At 32.9% G+C, this 22,872-nt stretch overlaps 2 protein-coding genes across 2 annotated transcripts in view; one reads left to right on the top strand and one right to left on the bottom strand.

Annotated features, from left to right (window-relative positions):
- The window catches only part of LOC125068286, a 52,434-nt gene that overhangs the window by 3,037 nt on the left and 26,525 nt on the right, over positions 1 to 22,872 (bottom strand). The window contains exon 8 of the mRNA XM_047677390.1: positions 10,523 to 10,596. Coding sequence (XP_047533346.1) covers positions 10,523 to 10,596 — 74 coding nt within the window. The remainder of the gene's footprint in view (positions 1 to 10,522; positions 10,597 to 22,872) is intronic.
- LOC125068289 (transforming growth factor beta-1-induced transcript 1 protein) overlaps positions 13,469 to 22,872 on the top strand; it is a 28,166-nt gene continuing 18,762 nt past the window's right edge. Inside the window, exon 1 of the mRNA XM_047677394.1 lies at positions 13,469 to 13,555. Coding sequence (XP_047533350.1) covers positions 13,553 to 13,555 — 3 coding nt within the window. The 5' untranslated portion in view covers positions 13,469 to 13,552. The remainder of the gene's footprint in view (positions 13,556 to 22,872) is intronic.

Here is a 22,872-nt window from a genome sequence, read left to right as displayed (position 1 = left end):
TAATTAATTTTATAGTGTTTTTTTATAATTTGGGCGATTTTCATTTAGATTATATATAAGCAAACTATGGAATAATAGAAACATCGCACTAGGCTTGTATGGCTACACCGGATATAAATCGGTATCCAAAAAAAAAATTATGTTGTCATAAAATTCTCAACTATCATAAAAAAATTACCAAAAAAAACTACTGCAAGTACAAAAATAATAAGTAGAACAAAATAAAAAATTCAGATAATTTAGAAATAACGCAATTATGAGGTAACAAACAAAAACAAATACTACCGAATTGATAACCTCTTTCTTTTACGAGTCGGAAAAATTAAAAAATTCAGCATGTATATTTGGTGATACGACTTTGTGCGAGCCCGTCTACGTAAGTAGCACCCACTCATCATGTATTCTACATATACTCCATATTATATTCTTCTGGTATATTCTACTTATACATCTCAGTCACAAGATTAAAATTTTCTACGGCACCAATGTATATGGACAATGGTGACCACATAACATCATGTTGGTCATTAGACCGACCTTTTAAAGATGCAATAAATAAATAAAAAATCAGCACCAGTTTACAACAATCCAGGCTTATTTAAGAATGGCTGCCCTGACAAAAATCGACTTGGACATTATCAAGCATCATACAAAGCATAATGATTATAACTTATCTATCTATATCTATAAACGACTCTTATCATACTAACATGACCATAGACCACCACAGCAAGAACTAGTTTTCTCCTGCCTAGACAAATTGCTGCCATCGGATTCTAAATATACTCTTTTGATCAATCAGATTAAGAAAATCTAGGGTTATAGAGTAATTTGAAATAATTTTCTCAATGCATTTTAAATTGCGATGACCTCGCACTGTTGATGTCATCGTTTTCAGCTGATAAACTTCATCAGTCAATTTCTGAAAGATTAACTAATAACCCGAACCGAAGTACAAGAAGAAGTACGCCTACTCGTCAAAAATTGTTTTGGTTATGAATAAGACATAAAATTACTTGTTGGTTAGGCTTCATGCAAGCCATCATTACAAGAGTTTAGTATGTTATTGCCTAATTGAAAAATACTCGTACACAAATTGGATTTTTTATTACTACTTATGCAGTTCAAAAACTATTTCACAAAGGTTTGATAATTTTGTTTTTGTAATGCTTGTCACTCTTATAACATAAATAGTATCGGCGTTCCTCAATTTATGTTATAAACAAAACTACATCATTGTCAGACGTATACATTTTATGCCCTCCAAGCGCTCCAAACACAAAGTAAAGTTTTGTTTTGTGACGTCACAACGCCGTAACACGCGGTGCGTTGCACGTCGAAAATTACAGCGTTGGAGTGGACGGTACAATGCCTCAGCACTGTTATGTGCGCCCGTCGGCCCGAATAATAAGCTATCGCCAATTCAGAGAACCTTCCAAAAACCTTATTAGGTACTCATATTAAAATAAAATCAAATGTATTTTATTCATTTAAACTTTATAATAATTTTTGACTGGTCAAAAATTATCCTTACAAACTTAACGTAATGTCACAAATATATTTATTTAAGTGAAGCAAACGCCATAACATATTTCTTGTTTAGAGACAAGTCACGCTATAAGCTCACCCCATTGTATTAATAGATTTCATAGAACGTTCTAGACTTCGAATCCCTCTCGACCTTGACCTTGAACACTATACAGACACGGAAGATGTGCAGATAGGGCGGAGATGGTACGGGGTGGAACCGATAGAGTGACCACACGAACGCATGTTTTTCATTAATCCATAATGCATTTTCAATTGCAAATTGTCATAATTCTTGAATGATTTTTAAATTAAAATTTATATAACCAAACTACTTGTATGTGACCTAGACATATTTTGCTAAAACATCGTTATAATAGTCACATACAGTTGTAATGGTTGGAATTTAAATTATTATTAAAATATCGACTCCAAGTATTATATACGAATTTTGTTTTATAAAAAAAAAAAAAACATTTGTTTAATTCCTATGATAATGACAGTTAATTAAAATAAAATAGCACCAGAGAGATCACTCAGAGCTGAGAAGATTCGGCGTAAAAAAATCATTTGGACAATCCCAATTTATTGTTTTTAAATAAAAAGCGTTGTTCGAACCGAATAAAAACACTTATGGCTGATTACAAAAGAATAATTACGACTAGACGTAATTTTTTCTTGTTGAATCTAGCAACGTCAAAATAACATTATAAATTATTTTAATAAAATATTGTAAAATTTAGTAAATTAATTATTCAAGAGTTTTTTTGGGTCTCATTTCTCCATATTTTATTCAAGCGTCATAAATAGAAATAAAGTGTTCCGTATACTATTCAGAATATACCAATAAACGTGATCGTATTGTGTGATCAAGAAACAAATACAAAAACTGTGTCATTTATAATTGAAATTACATTATTTAAGAAATAAGATGCCAATATTTATTTTGGTAGAATAATAAAGTATATTTATGGTCACCACCTACAATGTATTTCCAACATTCAGATATAAAGCGATTGCATTACAGAATTTTAAATCAAAAATGCCGCAGAAGAACACAACTACGACCATAACATAATCAAAACAATAAAAAAAAAAAAATTTTAAAATACAAAAGTCCCTTTCAAGCAATGACACACGTCCTAGAGTTTGGACTTTTTTTTGTAATAAGATTACGCAAATATATTGAACATTGTCTATCAATATAATATTTCAATAGCAAGTTATAAAAACACTAGAAAATAAGTTTTACTACATAATACTAGATATATGTAATGATAATACAGGAAATATATATAACTACCTACGGAGTTTCTTTCGGGTTTTTCTCAGTAGGATACAAATTTTAATTCGACGGTAGGTTTACATACAATTTAATGCTATAATGATAATTTTAATTACTTTTATTTTAATCTTAGGTATTTGTTTAATGTATTCAAATTATGAGAGCCGAGATGGCCCAGTGGTTAGAACGCGTGCATCTTAACCGATGATTTCGGGTTCAAACTCAGGCAGGCACCACTGAAATTTCATGTGCTTAATTTGTGTTTATAATTCATCTCGTGCTCGGCGGTGAAGGAAAACATCGTGAGGAAACCTGCATGTGTCTAATTTCAACGAAATTCTGCCACATGTGTATTCCGCCAACCCGCATTGGAGCAGCGTGGTGGAATATGCTCCAAACCTTCTCCTCAAAGGGAGAGGAGGCCTTTATCCCAGCAGTGGGACATTTACACGCTGCTAATGTAAAAAATTCAAATTATATGGCCAGAAATATATATTTTCAAACGCTTTAAAAGCTTTTATGAAAATAAAAGAGTCACAATATCAAGTTATTAACAACGTTTGAGAATCATTCTAAGGGCGAAAAAAAATTTTTATTGACAATCGAATGTGAATTAAAACACTACAAACAAAAAATATGTGTAAATCATTTATAATAGAAAGAGCGAGAGGGAAAGGTCGCCTGGGGGGGCATAGGGCTTTTTCCATACATGACGATTTCTTCCCGTCCACTCGACTGTAAGCCGCGTAAAAGAACTTCGTTCCTACAATTGAATAAAATTCCAATTTAAACGTGAACCGGCATTCACTTCCAGCGCTCACCAAACCCCATGATACACGGAAAACTCTAACAGTAAAACACGAACACATTACTAATACGTGCTTCGACGATCTATTATTGGACATCAATTCCGCTTATCGAATCTTCAGATCGCATAGATGATGTCAAAGCGCGTGACAATGGGGTTGGAGGTCGTCCTCAGTACCCATGAGGTCCCAAGTCAAACGATTCTAGACTAGAACAATGGGATGGAACGCATGTGCAGTAAATTTAAATGACTATACCGATATAGCCATGGTGTACTCCTGACGCTGATGATATCATAGTCTTTTAATAGACACCGTTTTACAGACAATAAAAGCTACAATCGGATCGTTAATTAACAGTAATACAACGTGATTATTACAAATTATTACAAATAACTATTAATATATCTGATATGAAAAAAATAAGTAGAACATTTATTTGTACAAAAATAATAGGAAAAAATAATATGACGTAAGATCAGTTTGAAAAACTGTAAATTATATTTATTTAGATTTAACTTCAAATGAAATAAAAAAATTAAGTGGAAACTACTCTTGGCGGTATGGCTTTGTACAAGCCCGCCTGTGTAAGTACCACTCAATCTTTAGATTTCTACCGCCAAACATCAATACTTATTATTGTGTTCCGGTTTGAAAAGTGAGTGACCAGTGTAACAGGCACAAAAGACTTAACATCTTAGTAATGGAATTGAATGGTTAATATTTGTTACAGCGCCAATGTCTATGGGCGGTGGTGATCACGTAACATCAGGAGGCCCATATGCCCAACCGCCTCTTTATATCATAGAAATATGTATATATATATATATATATATATATAAAAGAAGAAAGTGCTCTCTAAATTTCTCCACTTCTATAAATCACGAAGACAGGCGATCTGACAACAGAGAGCGTTACTTCTACAGCACGGTAGTGTTATTCTGCCGACATCCAAACTTAGGGCGGCAAATAGATATTTTTGTTACACCCGGGATTTTTTTTTAGTTAAAGTGATACATTGGACGTGATTAAAATATCAGGATCTAAATGTTGCATAGCGTTTTATATATCAATAAAAAAATTGAAGCAATTGGATCTCACGTAAAATTATCTCGCTTTCGTATTGTATAGTTTCACGCGTTTACATTATTCATAACAGCATTCAAGTAATTCATGCCTCGAAAATATCATATTATTTTATATTATTAAATATTTGCTTTTAATTACAAAACGTAGCAAGAAATAAACATCATATACTTTATCGTTCGTAATCCTTTACGTGGAAATATACTCGAGGACAATCTAATTGTACAAGCGGAGTTCGACCAGTGACAGTTTGAACTGGGTTGAAATTATTCAAAATATGAATTATAATTTTATACTAGCAAAAGCCAGCGGACGTTAATCTGTCTGGATTTGTATACCAATCGTTACAGGGTGAACGGTACGTTAGCTGATGTGCAGCAGCGCCATCTAGCGGTAAAACTTAAAAAAGGTATTATAAAGACAAAACAATAAAGCCTCTCAACACGTATTTTCTCTCCAAAAGGCGATATTTAGAATTGTTGTGATTCGGTTAGAAGGGTGAGTGAGCCAGTGTAACAACAGGTACCATGGATATAAACCGTAGTTTCCAAGCTTGGTGGCGTATTGGCAATGTAAGGAATGGTCAATATTTCTTAAAGGGCCATTGTCTATGAGCAATGATGACCACTTACTATGAGGTGATTTGTCCGTCAGTCTATGTATATAATTAAAAAACTGTTTGTAGTGCACATAGCAAAGCTGTTGGAAAATCACATGGAATAAGTAAATCTAAAGTTTGTTAATACGTAAGAATGTTTCTTCACCGTCCACAAATTCTATCTCTCAGAGCGGTTTTCGAAACAACAAACTGAATTGTAACAAATAAAAATCAGCAACATTAATTTTGAATCATTGAAACGACCCAGTAGTTTCCGCTGTACTGACGGACAGACAATAAATACATAAATAAATGAATAAATATTGGACAACATCACATACATTACTCTGATCCCAATGTAAGTAGCTTAAGCACTTGTGTTATGGAAAATCAGAAGAAACGACGGTCCCACAAACACCCAAACCAAGACAATATAGAAAACGAATGTATTTTTCTACATCGACTCGGCCGGGGATCGAACCCGGGACCTCGGAGTGGCGTACCCATGAAAACCGATGTATACACTACTCGATCACGGAGGTCGTCAGATTAGAATATAGCATTATTGGCGGTGGTGACCACGTTTTATCAGTTGGCCCATGTGCAAGTCCACCAACTTGTGCCAAAAAAAACCCAAGAAAAAAAAAGTGAAATCCAAATTGCATACATAATTATAGCCCTGACAGAAGTTACTAGTTAGCGTACTTAGACAGATCGTTTTATCGGACACTTATCGACTTATCGTCCACATCGGATTATTTATCGATGTCATTATGTTTTAAACAACAACAAAAGTATTTAAAATAAAAATGATAAAAATAATTCTACAAATAGAACATACAATACAACATTATCAAACGATAATAGAAAACCTGTATAGAGTTAGGTTCTTGGAAATGCCAATTAAGGATATTTTTACCTAATATTGAGAGATTATCTATTCAAATGAATCCAAAAAGTAGCATGGCGTCAGGAAAGCGGTGCGATAAAAATTTACTAGGACCATGCACTAAGAGCCGAGATGACCCAGTGGTTAGAACGCGTACATCTTAACCGATGATTTCGGGTTCAAACACAGGCAAGCACCACTGAAGGAAAACATCGCGGGGAAACCTGCACGTGTCTAATTTCAACGAAATTCTGCCACATGTGTATTCCACCAACCCGCATTGGAACAGCGTGGTGAAATATGCTCCAAACCTTCTCCTCAAAGGGAGAGGAGGCCTTAGTAAAAGCGACGATAATCCCTTAAAACAATTTCAAATAACATCAAACATAATAAGACTTTACGTTCCACTACGAATTAAACGTCATCGCATTGACTCGGCAATTTGTTTAAGTGTCCTAAAAGCAGACAAAAAAACACCGTTATCATATGGATAGTTGATTGTGTGGGTAGACCATTTCGCAGCTAAATCAATTTAATTTTATCACCTTAATTAGACACAGTAGAGTTAGCGATATATTTAAAAGTCATTAGGTTCATTGAAATATGTCAATATTCGAGCTAAGATTGAAAAAAGACACCGTGCTTCTCATTTATCCTTAACGTTGTTAATGATGAAACCGTCTTGACCGATCAGGTCATGACACTCAACGAAAACTAAAGTTCGCGGCTGATATTGAAATGCTAACACGACCCAGGATTTGAATCCTTCAAAACTATAGATATGTATAGCCAAACAACCAATAGGTACATTGCATTGTATTAAGCTAACCTATATACTAGGTTTTTGCAAGCCCATCTGGGTAGCTACCATGCACTCATCATATATTTTAACGCCAAAGAGCAATAATTAGTATTCCTTGGATTCGGGTTGAAGGGTGCACTCTCCCTTCAACCCGAATCCAAGGACACTGGCTCACTAGCCAGTGTAACTACAAACACGATATACATAACATCTTTGTTAGTGATATGAGGAAAGATTAATATTTGCTACAGTACCACTGTTCATGAGCAATGGCGACCACCTCGCACCAAGTGGTTTATTTACAACCAACCTAGATAACATTAAAAATACCTAACACGCTTGAAGTTTTTATTGTTATATAATTTCCTCTTCTGAAATGAAATTGAAGTCACATACTTATAAATACATCCTTACACATAGATAAAGATTTTAAACACAGGACCTCTAACTTTCTTTCGTCCTTGGGAAAGGGCAAGAAGCCTTCACTAATATAAAAAACTGATATAACACTTGTGAAGCAGCGTTTCCAAAGTGCTAATAAACAGCTAATTAAGAGCTTCGATTTGAAAAACATACATTAGAACCATCAATTATCAAAATCGCTACTATAAAGAATATTTGAGAGAAAAAATATATGATATCATAAAATGATTAGTAACCATATTTTTAAGGACCACGTGGGCCGAATCTGATACACGTTAAACGTCATTTTCGACCACATGACCTTATATAGGGGTTCAAGAGAACACCATCGAGTAATTAGTCATCAGAGACCGTAGTGATGGAAGTGGGCGAGATATCTCAGTTGGCTTTATCTCTTTTTATTGTATTTTTAAGGTAAACCTAACCGAACGCGATGGATTAATAAGATCGAATCATCTACAACTACATCATCTGTACTAATCTTTACTTATGTGATAAATGCGTTACGTAACGTAACGCGTAACGTAAAGAAACTCTGTTTGCATATTTTTTTTATTTAATTTACAACATCCTTTTTTTACATTCTTTTTTTATACATTTTGGCGTTTTATATTTTTATTTTTACTGAACATCAGCAGATCTTCGCTTGACTTCAAGCTTATCTTCTTCGAAGACTTGGCCCACAATGACCTTTTTTTTCATTTTAAAATAATACATATATACATAATACATCATATATACTCATACATCTGTTTGCATGTTTGTCCGTGGCTCTTGTAAACCACTAAACGGAATTTCATGCAAATTTAGTATGAAGTAAGCTTGGACTCCAAGGAAGGACTTAGACTACACGATCCCTAACACGCGAGCAAAGCGAGAACTAGTTATGTATAATAATACTTTTTTTAAACTCAAACTCAATAGGACATATTATGATATATTAAGACTGGCTCACTTAGTCGGAATACAAGAATCTGTATAAATCTTTCTATATTAAGTATATGAATGAATGAATGAATACTCTAAAAAAATTTTGAATGAATAAATGAAGGGTAGGACCAAGTTCTAAATGTTTTCCTCGAAATTTCAATAATTATTATTATTGTTATGTTTGAATTTCGAACACATTTCTTTGTTTATAATACGCTCACAAACTCACAAAAATGTATAATTCATAGTTATAATCACTAGAGTTTGAACTTACATGCTAAGTGATTTGCTATTGGTCAGTTATAAATCATAAATGTGTGCATAAGTTTTTGTATAGTGGGATGTTCTATTCGACTGTGAAAATGTGCGCCATCTCTGTCTATTGTTTGTAATCGAAAAAGGACAGTCGACATCACGCTGTAATTTATTTTAAAGTGGCATCAATTTGTCGATGGTTCGTCATTGTTTATTGCTTGTTTGTTCAAAGTATTAATATGACGTCTACGATAGCTCACGCATCATTATACTTAAATTTAGTGAATAATTTTCCGGTATCGAATTCGTAGAAAACGTATTTAACTTCGCCTATTAATACATTTAAATGTTACGCTAAATCACATAAAAAGATAAGGTTTATTACCAATACAATACAATATTATATTTTATAGTATTCGTTGATTTCGATAAAGGAGACATAGATTGATGTTTTTCAAAATCGTAAGCTTCTACAGAATTTTCTCTATTTCATCTAAATTATTTTAATTAATTCCTATGACACGATTGAAAAGGTTTATTGAATAAAGATATTCTAATTAGTTTATTTATTTCTTTATCATTCACATCGGTTACTTGCTAATAAGGTCCCTGGGTTTGGTCTAGTGTCATTGGATTTGGTTTGTCCATTCGTCTTGTACATCTTGAAAACAAATTGGTTTAAATTGGTTTTCAAGATGTGTTCGGGCTTGTTACACTCAGCAATTATATTGACAAATAGCGACGATTTGTATATCTGTGTTTTAGGTTGGAGGGAGATGGATTTTTTTCAAACACAACGGACATAACATCACTGTAGGTGTAGATGAAATCCCTATCGTTTGTGAACCTCTCTTCATAAATATATCCCTCCCTTAAATTAATATATGAAATAATTGTTAAGATGATGTTGTTAAGAACAAAATCACTTAAAATTGTTAAGGTAGGTTCAAATACACTTAATTGTGAAGTTTATTTGAATAAATTGATTTTATTTTATTTGAATTATTTATAACTTTTCTGTAATCATAATTATTAACAATACAAAATCATATTTAAGTGCATTCTTTCCGAAATATTTAGTCATACATTTTTGGAAGTATTATTATCGACTCTGTATACAAAAGAATATTTATTTATTTTTCATATATTATCATTATTTGTATGATAATAACGTTTTATGATGATTCAAATAGCGAAAGAAAGTTTTATTTTTTTTCATATATCATTTATGTCTTGAGTGAATATAGGGCTTTTTAGGCTCTACTGTCTCCCTCTTATAAAACAACCGAAAAGAGAACAGGCTGGAATAGAAGCTTTTGACATTCCATGAGCGAAACTCTAAGAACAAATTTTGAAATGTCTGAAAGTGATGTGCATTGACATGACATCGACAATTACAACGTTTAAAGGATAGTAGCATCAAAATAGCTTATCACTGCATGACAGTTTTCAATATTTTACGAGTGAGTTCTTAAAAAGTAGTACTAATGTTACTTTTTATATGATATATATATATATATATATATATGTTCCTGACGGTAAGAGAGCACCATTGACCAAATACATTGGATAAGATAAATTAATTGCGGGCATTAGCGATGTAAGGATTGCCTTACGCATGCTTCACCAAATTTGGGAACATTGATTATCTCCCTTGTGCCTGTTACATTGCCTCGCTCATTGTCGGTATAACTGTGATGAGTGGGTGACACCTTCTTAGACGGGCTTGAAAAAAGGGCTTAAATACCTAGGCTTTATAGTATGTAAAACCTACTTAATCTTATTTATGCAAACGATGGCTGTATGATATATCCTATAAGAAGCAAATCAAGGCAAATTAACTTAAAAATAAGTTTCTTCAACATAAAGTATAACCCTTAACAATAAATCCTTAAGCGTATTTATATAAACGCATGCTCACCCCGTTGCGTCTCCACCGCACAGCTGTCGGAGAAGTTTCGTCACTTCGACGCTAGCCGGACCAGAATCTGGAACCTATTAACGAAATATTAAAATCAATGAATCCACGAAAACGAATAAATCTATAATATTAATTATATTTTTACGTTAATTTCTTTGTCGTACTAAAAATATAATTTATCACAGATAGACTACAAAAGAAAACATTTAATATTTTTTTACATTTTCGTTTGGAGGAAACCAAGTTATATAAAGAGGGGAAGACGTGTACTGGTAGAGAATTTAATTTTTTCGCGGTATCTGTATCTCTAGTAGCTTCACTTAATAAAGTTTGTTGAATGACGATTCAAAAGTGCTTGTAAAAGCCTACTTGAATAAAGTATATTTTGATTTTCTAAAGATATATTTTATTACCAAGCTGCCTCACAATTTATTTTTTAGGACAAATTTATTTTATGTTCGATTTGTAAGTAGTCATGTTCAATATCTCTCAATATTAGTATCACTAAAGGATTTTTACACTAAATGATAAAAAAGGTACAGGAAACATAAATAGAATTGTAAATTGACTATCTATTTCGATAAAGAGTCACTTTTGAGGTTCTGCGCCCTAAAACTTATATCCCAGTCTTGTAGTATTTTTACATTTTATTTATTTTATACAAATTCAATCCTGTAACATGACGATTCAAAAGAACTAATTCAAAAGAGCCTACTCGTGCGTATATTTTGATTCAGATTCAGAATCAATATTGTAAACATAAATAGCTTCGAAGTTAAACAACGTGCGCTTGTACATATATTGTCAATGATACAATGATAGCTTGTTACAAACTACATGATCACAACAAGATTTACGGAGATTTGATGTCTAGCAACTGGTCCAGACGGTTGGACTTGACCTTGGTCTGCGATACCACGAACGATATATCTTGAACGGTCAAGCGGGAGTTTAAAAAACGATAGGGCTTTATTTTCATAGATTATAGTCTTTTTATAGATTATTCATTGAAAGTTAAGGCTAAGGCCTCCTCTCCCTTTGATGAGAAGGTTTGGAGTACATTTCACCACGCTGCTCCAATGCGGGTTAGTGGAATACACATGTGGCAGAATTTCGTTGAAATTAGACACATAGAGGTTTCCTCACGATGTTTTGAATTATAAACACAAATTAAGCACATGAAAATTCAGTGGTGTTTGCCTGGGTTTGAACCCGAAATTATCGGTTAAGATGAACGCGTTCTATCCACTAGGCTATCTCGGCTCTGGAGATGTTCTTTTCCCTAAATGAAATGACTACTGAACTAATTTAAGTAAAACTTATATCAGAAGATACAGCACGTTTCGGATAAAGTTTTAGTATATAATAAATGGCAAACGTCTGCCGAACGATTTAGCTTGGGTATAAGTTAACTAGCTACCGTCCGCGGTTTCACTCACGATTAAGGAGTTAGTTACGCTGGTTGTCACGTATTAAGCACAAAATGTAGCCTATGTTCTTTCTTGCAGTTCAAGTTGGTTTGGCCCTGAAAGACCAACAGCCAGACAGACTGATAAGCAATGTTTCTTTCGCATTTATAATATATATTAGTATAGATGTTTGTTTGTTTTTGACTTCAAACTTTTAACTATTATCGGATATGTTTTACGAACAAAATTAAAAGGGCATTAAAAATTCATGCGGGCACAAGTTAGCAAAATATAAAAATCGAAAAATAAATATCACACTCGGCAACTGAGTTCCTTCGTGATTATTTCTAATCAGAATTAACATTTTGTAAGGTCGATAGCTGTAAGATAGTCAGACAAAATTTAAATAAGTACATACATCAAGGAACCCTAAAACGAATCCGAAGGACTACACCGCCAGTTTTATCCAATCCGTGCGATTCCTCGTAAATGCATCGGTTACGTCATTCGCGATAAGCCGTGTATTTCTGCCCTATATTAGTGAGGTACGGTTAAATATCGATAGTTTTTATAGATGAACGTATAAACAATACTTTTTATTAATAATAATAATTACTTTGATAAGAAGCGGAGGTGTTGATATATTTCATAGTCGGTTTTAATACGAATACCTATGTGTTATTTCAATTTGTCTAATTCACGGGTTACATCATACAAGATAAGCCACTTGGATTTTAGAGTTTCAATAGTGATGCGAAAATAATTATTTCATCGATATATTTTTTTAATTTTAATAACATTCTTGAAAATTCATCTACTTAATAATATTTTCATGACTTTAACTGTATTGTGATATACATAATTTTGTTTTAGATATATTTTTTAAACAATTTTATTTATTAGAAATATTCATATGCTAAATTTGATATATTTATTATTGTAAACTTACTAAATAGCATTTTCCTCATTTATATAATACAAAAGATATATTCAATTCATTATTGTACCTTGCAACATATACAAGACATAAATGTACTATAATATACAAGCATAACGAGTGGGTCACGAGCCCACAGCAACGAATTGTCTGTCATCCTCGCCAGTTGCCCACAACTCGCCCAGCACAGCCCAGTGATAAAAACACTTAAATCATAATCGGAGACTGCAGGCTCCTTGATTCACTTCCATTAGTAGTTTCACTTCACGCTCGGCGGTGAAATGAAACTACTTATGGAAACCAGTATGTGTCATGTGATCATCTACAACTGGGAATCATAAGTGGTACATATCCACTTTTACAACCTCACTGCTCATTAGCTTATTAATATTATTATTAGACCACGACAAGCTTAGCTTAGTTTTTTTTTTCTCAGCTTATTTAAACCTACGACCTTGACAGTGCACTCTTATTTATCAATATTAATTTATGACTACTAAACAAACCAAATAAGACAAACGATTTTCAAGATGATACGCCGTTGCATAATACGATACATCGATAAAACGTTCCTTACACCATCACATTACATCACTAAAAGCGCGCGTTATTACCGGCCAGTCCGCAACGCGAATCTGTCGTGAGCACACGTGTGTCGAAATCTTATACATTAACTACGAAACCATGGTAAGTTTGTGATTTTATATAAACTTTATATTTTATATTAATTTAATTTTATATTTAAATAATTATTATTTTTTAATATTTTTGAGAAGGCTTATTTATTCACGTAGAAATCATAGTATTTCCTGTTACCAAAAAATTTGTGTGATTTGTAGAACCCGGTTAATGACAAATCAGTAACTACACAATTATTCTAAAATAATTCGACACAGTTTTTATCAAGAGCTGACATGGCCCAGTGATTAGATCACGAGAATTTTAGCCGAGTTTAAGCCCTGGTATTGAGGAGCCCCTGGATTTACATGTTCTTATTTTAAATATGGATACGCGATGGAGTAGCGTGATACAATATTGTCCAAACCTTCTCGTCGAAGGGAGAGGAGACCTCTAGCTTAGCAATAAGATTTATAAAAACTGTTTCTTTACAGTCTTCACTAGTGGGAGAAGATTAAGACTTGTAAGAGAAAAAAATACCTTTAAGAAATTTGGATGAATAATTTTTATTTTATTTATGGTGATTAAAGCACATCCGGACGATACGAATGATAAATACCAATATATCAATAATAATATCATGATTGATAACGACTGGGCATCAGCGATTAATTCAGCTGGTAAAACAACAAAAATACATTCCTCTTTTTTTTGGAAAATAACATGACAAGTTTTTGCAAATTTATAAATTTAAATTAGTTTCAAGGACTCTGATTTCTTTATAAATGAGTCTCTTTATCTCCCGTCATAATAAAGAAGCAGAAACCGCATCAGATAAAGCGAAGCTTTTGTGAATTTGACAAGTATGTTCACGATGTTTTCCACCAAATTAATAATTTTTAAATGCAAAGTGACTATTTCAAAATCCCATACGAGCTTGTAATAAACCTTATATCTAGAGTTTAAGTAGATAAAATAGAATTTTAAAGAGAAGAAATCGACTTCGTACTTTTACTGAACTAAATTGAACGTTTAAAGTTCTTGCACAGAGAATGGTTAGGGACTCATTTGTGGGACAATCCGTTTTTACAATAGGATCAAATAATACATTCAAAAATATTCTGTCGTTAATGTTTATGTGCGAAATGACTTTTTAAATGATTACACACCATCATCAGATCATTGGGAATGTAATGATCGCATCCAAGCTATTTCAAATAACCATAAAATAATATGAATTATTGTACGAAAACTATAACTGTAAAACCTAAGATAAAAAAAAAAACCGTTAATTTTCCTTCCCGCCGGTTCCTCACTATATGAATATTCAATAATTTGTTTACACTAACAACAATTAGTTATACTTAAGAAACAATCTCTGCCAATGTTACATTTAATCACAAACATAACATACCTACATGTAATCTATTTGTAGGGAGTCATAAAGAAAACGGTAAACTTCACTAATTGACCCGAGCGGTCATCGTAGCGACAACTAAAGCGATACACAAACACGAGGTATATAAATAGAGGATTGTTTACGATCGGGAGACGATGAAACCTTGCGAACGTCGGGTATATTTCCAACTAAATAGACAAAACATAACGACTGGACTTCTTGGGTTCGAAGAATTGTGCTCTATTACACTCATAATTTTTTTTTTTTAATTATTATTAGGCCAATAACAGTTCTCACATATAACATTAAAGGGACTGAGAATAGGAAAATAGAAGAAAAAAAAAAAACAAAAATTATAACAACATTACATATAGGTAAAACTTAGTTTCTGTAATAAAAAAGCCAATGAGACCACAAGTTGAAAAGTTAAAAAAATTACAATGTCTTTGCAAACATTTCATGTTAAGCTCTACATAGTATCTCTATATAGAAACAAAGCTGCTTCCCGTCGTGTGTACGCTTAGATCTTTTTAGCTACGCAACGGATTTCTATGCGGTTTTTTTCAATAAAGATAGTGGGTTTGATTTAAGAGGGAGGTTGGTATGTATAATTCAATCTCAGTAAGGAATAAATTTTCTTTAATGTTTTTTCTCCAATCTAGAACGTTTGTAAAGCCTGGACGAGTAGCTTGTTTAGTATTTAGTAATTTGGACATTCTGTATATCTTTACCGCTCTAAGCAGTACAGGAAAAGCACACAAGTGAATCAGTTTTAATCACAATTATCCAATAAAACCCTTAACCCTAGTGAAGATATATATTCTGATCCAATATATTGATATATGAAATGTGAAACGTATAACTTTTTAAGTAAGGTTAAAAAATTACCTAGAAATTTATTCAAAATACATTGTATTTTTTTTCGACTTATTATTCGTATTCATATCCTTGATTTTAAAATCGCTAATCTCGAGATCTTGACTTCAAATCCAATAAAAAGTTTGTGTCCACGGAAATCTCAGTAACTTACTATTACTAATTTAACTCTCGTCTTCGAAAGCACGTTACGACCTGCGGTTATCTCTCGGTCGTGTCAGATTGGCTGACTATGACACTGAGGAAAGGACACATTTGTGTTTCCCACACACACAAACGTACTATAATACCTCCTGTAGGTATACATACATATCACAAGTTCTTACACGAAATCAACAATAAAAACACGGACACACGATTATAAAGGAAAGTCTATTATTATAATACTTAAGGAAAAATTTAAAACGTCTTAAAAATAAAATAATTCCAGATACTGAGACACATTGCCAGCAAAGTTCAACGGACGAACGACAATAGAGGTTTTTTTTTATGTTTTTCCCAGTTTATTTTCATACGACTCCAATTATCCAACTTTTTAATGATGATGTAAATTTTGACCACTGCGCTGGCGCACGTTACGAAAATCGAAGCCAACAATGTAATTCCAAACACTTTTAAAATGAATTAATCTATAATCATAAAAATAGAGGATAACGCGGGATAGTTCAATATAATAAATAATTAATATAATTAAATAATTTTTGTTTGTATGATTTAAAGTAATAATAATAATTATCAGTAAAGATAAAATATAAAAGTAGAAATAAACTACCGAAAGAAATGGATAAGTCAAGAATTATTTTGTAAAATCGAAACATTTTCAATATGTACAGTGTTTCCGAAAGTAAGACAAAAATCTATAAAAAAAAACCACCACAATTCAATCGAGCAGTGAGATTTGCACTGCTTTAAATGTTTTCTACTAATATTAGCAGCGATATTAAAATAAAAGCTTTGCCACAAAAATGTTTTACGATCGAAAGCCGAGATGGCCCAATGGTTAGAACGCGTGCATCTTAACCAATGATTTTGAGTTCAAACCCAGGAAAACATCGTGAGGAAACATGCATGTGTCTAATTTCAACGAAATTCTGCCACATGTGAATTCCACCAACCCGCATTGGAGCAGCGTGGTGGAATATGCTCCAAACCTTCTCCTCAAGGGAGAGGAGGCCTTTAGCCCAGCAGTGGGAAATTTACAGGCTGCTAATGTGAAATGATATTCCAACGCATAGAATCATTTCACAACAAGGTCCAATATACAGATAAATAAGAATTAATAATAAAAATATACAAATATACTCGTCAACATTTAATACCTATATTCGTGATGAGAACTATTCCTAAAAATTATCACACATTTTCGTATTTCAGTTTATAAGTGTAAGCGAGCTAGTTGGTAAGTACGACTGGAGACCGGTCTGAGCGTACCACCCACATACATACTCCACCGCCAAACGGCTAAACCTTACGTTGAAAGGTGGATGAGTCAATGTAATTAAATCATGGGACATAGGGACATATATGACGAATGGCAGTACATTCGCAAAGATAAATAAATTTTAAGCCATCTTATAAACAATCCCTTCGAAATTTAGTATATGGTTGTGTAACCAAAAACAACAAACAATATATGGCAAATGAAATCAATTTAATCCTGTAACTTCAAATGTGTAGGCACATCAACTACTCGATCAGAATTTACATTTTTACATATTACATTAGCAGCCTGTAAATTTCCCACTGCTGGGCTAAGGCCTCCTCTCCCTTTGAGGAGAAGGCTTGGAGCATATTCCACCACGTTGCTCCAATGCGGGTTGGTGGAATACACATGTGGCAAAATTTCGTTGAAATGACATGCAGGTTTCCTCACGATGTTTTCCTTGATCTGGGCTTGAACCCGAAATTATCGGTTAAGATGCGTTCTAACCACTGGGCCATCAAAATAATAGAGAGGAACACCAAAGGTACGGACAAGAGAACTGTGCAGATTTATAAAAAAAAAATATATTTGAAGTTCTTTGATTTCTTATCGGGTTTTTTTTTTGTAGAATCTACATTTAATGTTGTAAATTGCTCGCAAGAGTCTATTTAGGTAAAGTATGTTTTGGTATATACGTTTATTCACTGTTAGTTCGCTTCCTGGTAAAATATTTTTGTTTTAAGCATAGCCCGACAAACATAGCGATCGATGACAGCGTCATTGTTTATGTTTATAGATTTTTCATATTCCCACCTTCCTTAATTACACAAAATTTAAGCGAATCGAATGAGGTCACGTATTATCCAAGTCTACGTGGATTAAAACGTCCTAAAAAAATTGTCAGCGACCTATTTTCAAACGGACACAAAATAATGAAACAAATCCTATTTCCAGGCGAGCTAATTCAGTAGTGATTCAACCGTTATTTTAGTATCTAGTGTTTGAATAACATCTAGTGTCTTATGCGAAAACTCATCTGGTATTATTTTATCTTCATCCCCGCTTAAATCTTCATCTTTTATTAGCCGCACCGAAATCACTGTACACATTTCGTAGTTATTATTATATATATTCTCTAAATTCTATTATTTTAATGTTTCTTTATTCTAATTTCATTCGGCTCGAAGTTTGAGTTTTCGTTACTACGACTGCTTATGTGATCGCTATTAATTCAAAAATTGATTCTAATATGTTTTAATGAATCTGTTTATTTGTTTGTTACGTTTTCATCAACCAATCATCATGAAATTTTAACATACACGTTGTCAATACTACAGAAACTTAACAATATAACAATTCTAATTAATCGCAACCTCAAACTATATCATATGAACGTACAAGTCAATATCAAAACACACTAATTAAAGAATAATAAATAAAGATTATGATTTTTACTATCTTTAATTACAACTGGATATGCGTCATATACATTTTTATCTGTATGATATATCAGTACTATTTTACCTATAAAATAGTACATACGTGACTGCCTCACTTGTCTAGGGGCTAATATCTAAATGTGCAGGTGCCAAAGGTTCAAACTCCAGGTCGGATTTAAATCTTACTAATAAAACGAACTGGGCTACAATACTTTTACCAACCAAGCAACCAACCAACGAGCCTTTATATTTGTTTATTCAGTACCTTTATTGACCAAATTAATGTAGTTTATACAAGAGGGACAATGCAAGAATACATTCTCTAACAGTCAACCGTTAGGCTAATCAGAACTATCGGGGAGATACATATATCGTGATATTGTTAACCCAAGAATCATGATAAAACGGGCAAAAACAACACGTAAACTTCAACAATCTCGAATAATGTATCCTGGCTGGAAACGCAATCGCGATGCTGAAGGTTGGAAGTAACTTGCAAATGTTCTATTTCATGTCAATCAATAAATTTTGTCATAAAATATTTGTTATATTATACTTAATATATTGCGTGTTGGTTCGCAGCCAACTCACCTTAATATCTTATATACGAAAGGTTTTCCAGTGTAAAACATGTAGCTAAATTACATTTGGTTTGCCTGATTAACGACACAGTTGTAACCAAAATATCTACAAAACCGAAAATTATTTTTACGTTTTTAAATTATAATCGTTCGTATTTCCATAATGATTTCTTTGCGAAGCGGGCAGTAAGTCAACTTATTGGCGGTTTGTTTTGGGGGAACATTGCCAGCGGTAGAAGTTTTACATCTCTTTATTTTCTTCGGACAACTTCAACAATCACCATCATATTCATTAGAGAAAGACCGCATGCTAATCCGTTTGGTAGATTTTGAGTTTAGTGCGTACATACGTGGCGGGATGACTTTGTTTTGTTATACGTATTGATGTAGACATGTTTTACTGTTTGTGTATCCAGCACAATTACTCTTGGAACAGGCTACAAATTTGGGCCTCAAGAGAGGAGGTCTTTGCCCAGCAGCGGAACATTAACATCCTGTTACTCCTTGTATACAGACAAAATACATTTATTTCTGTAGATATAATTTGATTTGATTTCATAATTATTCGTATTTTCTAAAAAATCTGATGTACGCGTATTTCTCGGTGTATTTTCTCTGTGCCGTTTGAAAGTATACCTGTTTGCATAATTTGTATACATTTATACAAATTATGCAAACAGGTATACTTTCAAACGGGCTTTTAAAAAAAATTTGAACAATATCTCGTGATCACATCATTAGTAACTGTTTATATAAATAATTACAACACGTAACGTTCGGAGACACACCGCGAGCCGTGTCGGTCCACCCACAAGCGAACGCGATAAATCCATTATAATGTACTTGTATAAAAAAATCTATTTCGGAGAGCGCGGACTCTTCGACTCACTTACACCGGACTGGACTTCTATTATAAATATCCGCACACCTCACCATTCCACACGGTTCTCATTGTTGGTCGTGTCTGCGACACGTGGCCTGCCAAAATACCTAACGTCCGTGTCACTGGAACGTTTATAGTTAAATCATACGTGCGAAAGTAATATCTATGCCTTATAAGCTAATTTGTATATCGAGAAAAGTAACTATTACATTGAAATTTCAATAGGAGGCTGACGCTTTGCTAAGATTTTTTCGAATTCCATATATAAGGGTGGAAATTTAAGAAAAACATATTCACGTATGAATTTGCATATTTTGGATACATATTCTAATCTCATTTTCATTATTTCTTTAATGATATGATAGCATTCAAGATATATAATAGCAATAGTTACCAAAAACAAAAAAAGATCACCCACGAAGAAGAGCACCTCAACTGTTATTTATTCGCCCATTTATATATAGATAATGACAAATTATAGACACAAGAACGATTTCTACAAAATTTCTTCATTGAGGTCACCTCGAATGTCTATCTTTAATCCTTGAAAACATTGATTAATACTAGCAATTTTATTGCAACTCCAAATATATTCCTAAAAATATAATAATTAATAAACTCACACACTAATTGAAATCGACGTATCACAGAACGTATAGCACGATTTTATTAAATATGCACGAAATAATATAATTTTTAAAGCGTATTTTTCAAAGCAACTTCTGGTTTATGGGATCACAATGCGTCCCACGCGCTCTATTTCGGTTTCCAGGGCTTGCACGAAGGTCGAGGCGTTACGAACACAATTCTCCATCAGCGTAAACAATTACTGCATCCTAGATTTACTGATTCAACTCGCATCGATGTTTACATACGTATCACGATTTTTATAACAGTGTATAATGTATAAATAATACTCTTTACTAGTATTTGATTTGATGAAAATATTTTTTTAAACGAGTATATAGCGTATAAGCTTTTTAGAATCGTCGTGTTGGATTATATCGAATTTACAACTACAATCGGTTAATAATCGAAACTCTTTTCTTAAAATGAAATACATAGTCAACTATACAAATAAATAAACGAAACGATATGATCTCGGCTCTTTTTGCCATTTATGTTTTTTTATTGTGTTCTTTTATCGTTTTTTTTTTTTAATAAATTATTTCAATTTAAGACAAAAATCTAAATATCTGCGGTTTGTTATATTTAATGCAATGTGAAATATTAATTGCCGTGAAGCTAATTGTAATGGTGGCTTAATCGATGATGAAAGCTTAGTTAAAAAAAAAAAACAAACCTAAGTAAATAAAATTTTACATTATCGCCAATTTTGACCAAAACGAGAAACATTAATATTGTTAAATAATACTCAATGAATATAATCAAATATGTAAGATTAAAATAATAATGATCACTGTTAACGATATGAAGTTACAAGAACAAAAATAGTGAATCGTCGGATCGTTTCGAGGCAATCATTCAATGATAGCGGAAGATCTTCCCTAAATTTATTAAATTTAAAGTATAAAAAAAATTCAATAGCGAAAAATAAACCACATTAAAGTTTCAAAATTACTTCAGTTTTACGTAGATACATTGTTGTTTAACAAAATTTAAAAGGTAAATAAGATAAATGCAAAACTAAGACACAATTAACCCTTTTAAAATGTCATTCGTTATTTTCCTGTTGAACTATTGACTTATTTACATTGAAGAAAACTAGAACGTAAATGAAACACATTGAGATGATTCTATGGTTCGCTGTGAATTACATAATGATGGTAAATTGCGTAGTTTTCCACGATCAGGGTTGCTACTTTAGTTCGTAAATATTTTTAACTTTACCGTTTCATACATTCAAATTGGTAAAGAAGGCATATTATTCAAAAAAAGATTATACAGATGATAAAAAAGCGTGGATAGCTAATACTTGTGGTCAACAAGTATCCAGTCAGTCATATTTAGTACATACATATATAATATTCGTATTTTTAAACGTTGAAAAAAATAAACTACTGAGTTTCTTGCCGGTTCATCTCGGTAGAATCTACATTCCGAACCCGTGGTAGCTTCGATTAATATAGTTTGTTAAATGACGATTCAAAACTACTTGAATAAAGTATACTTTGATTTTGAAACTTTTTCCGTAACATTTGTCGAGCATCGTTTGAATTATAATCACAATTGTTTGATGTGTAACATATATCGTTTTAATGCAACGTGGGAGTGACGTGAAAAGGGACGGAAGTGTGTAACAGGAAGCTGAAGAATCGCGCGCTATTCGATTTGCCCAATGAGCACGCGCTGTGCTAAGGTTCGCTATCGGATGATCCCAAACCATTTTCCAAAAGGATATAATATTGATATTGCTTATTACCAACGTGAGATGTCAGATGTGTCAAGTTGTAAAGGCTCGTTATTATTTTTTATAAAATGGGTAGACTACGTAAACTACTCAACTAATGTTCATCAAAATTTACTTTCACGTACTTAACACGGAACGGAAATTATTATTAATTAATAATAGCTCTTAATTTATACCGTAGCTAGACACCCTGCTAAGAGCCGAGATTACCCAGTGGTTAGAACGCGTGCCTCTTAACCGATGATTACGGGTTCAAACCCAGGCAGGCACCACTGAATTTTCATGTGCTTAATTTGTGTTTATAATATTGTGAAACCTGCACGTGTCTAATTTCAACGAAATTCTGCCACATGTGTATTAGACCAACTCGCATTGGAGCAGCGTAGTGGAATATGCTCCAAACCTTCTCTCAAA

The sequence above is a fragment of the Vanessa atalanta genome, chromosome 13 (assembly GCF_905147765.1).
Source record: "Vanessa atalanta chromosome 13, ilVanAtal1.2, whole genome shotgun sequence".
NCBI lineage: Eukaryota > Metazoa > Arthropoda > Insecta > Lepidoptera > Nymphalidae > Vanessa > Vanessa atalanta.
This window is presented reverse-complemented; position numbering and strand designations above follow the sequence as displayed.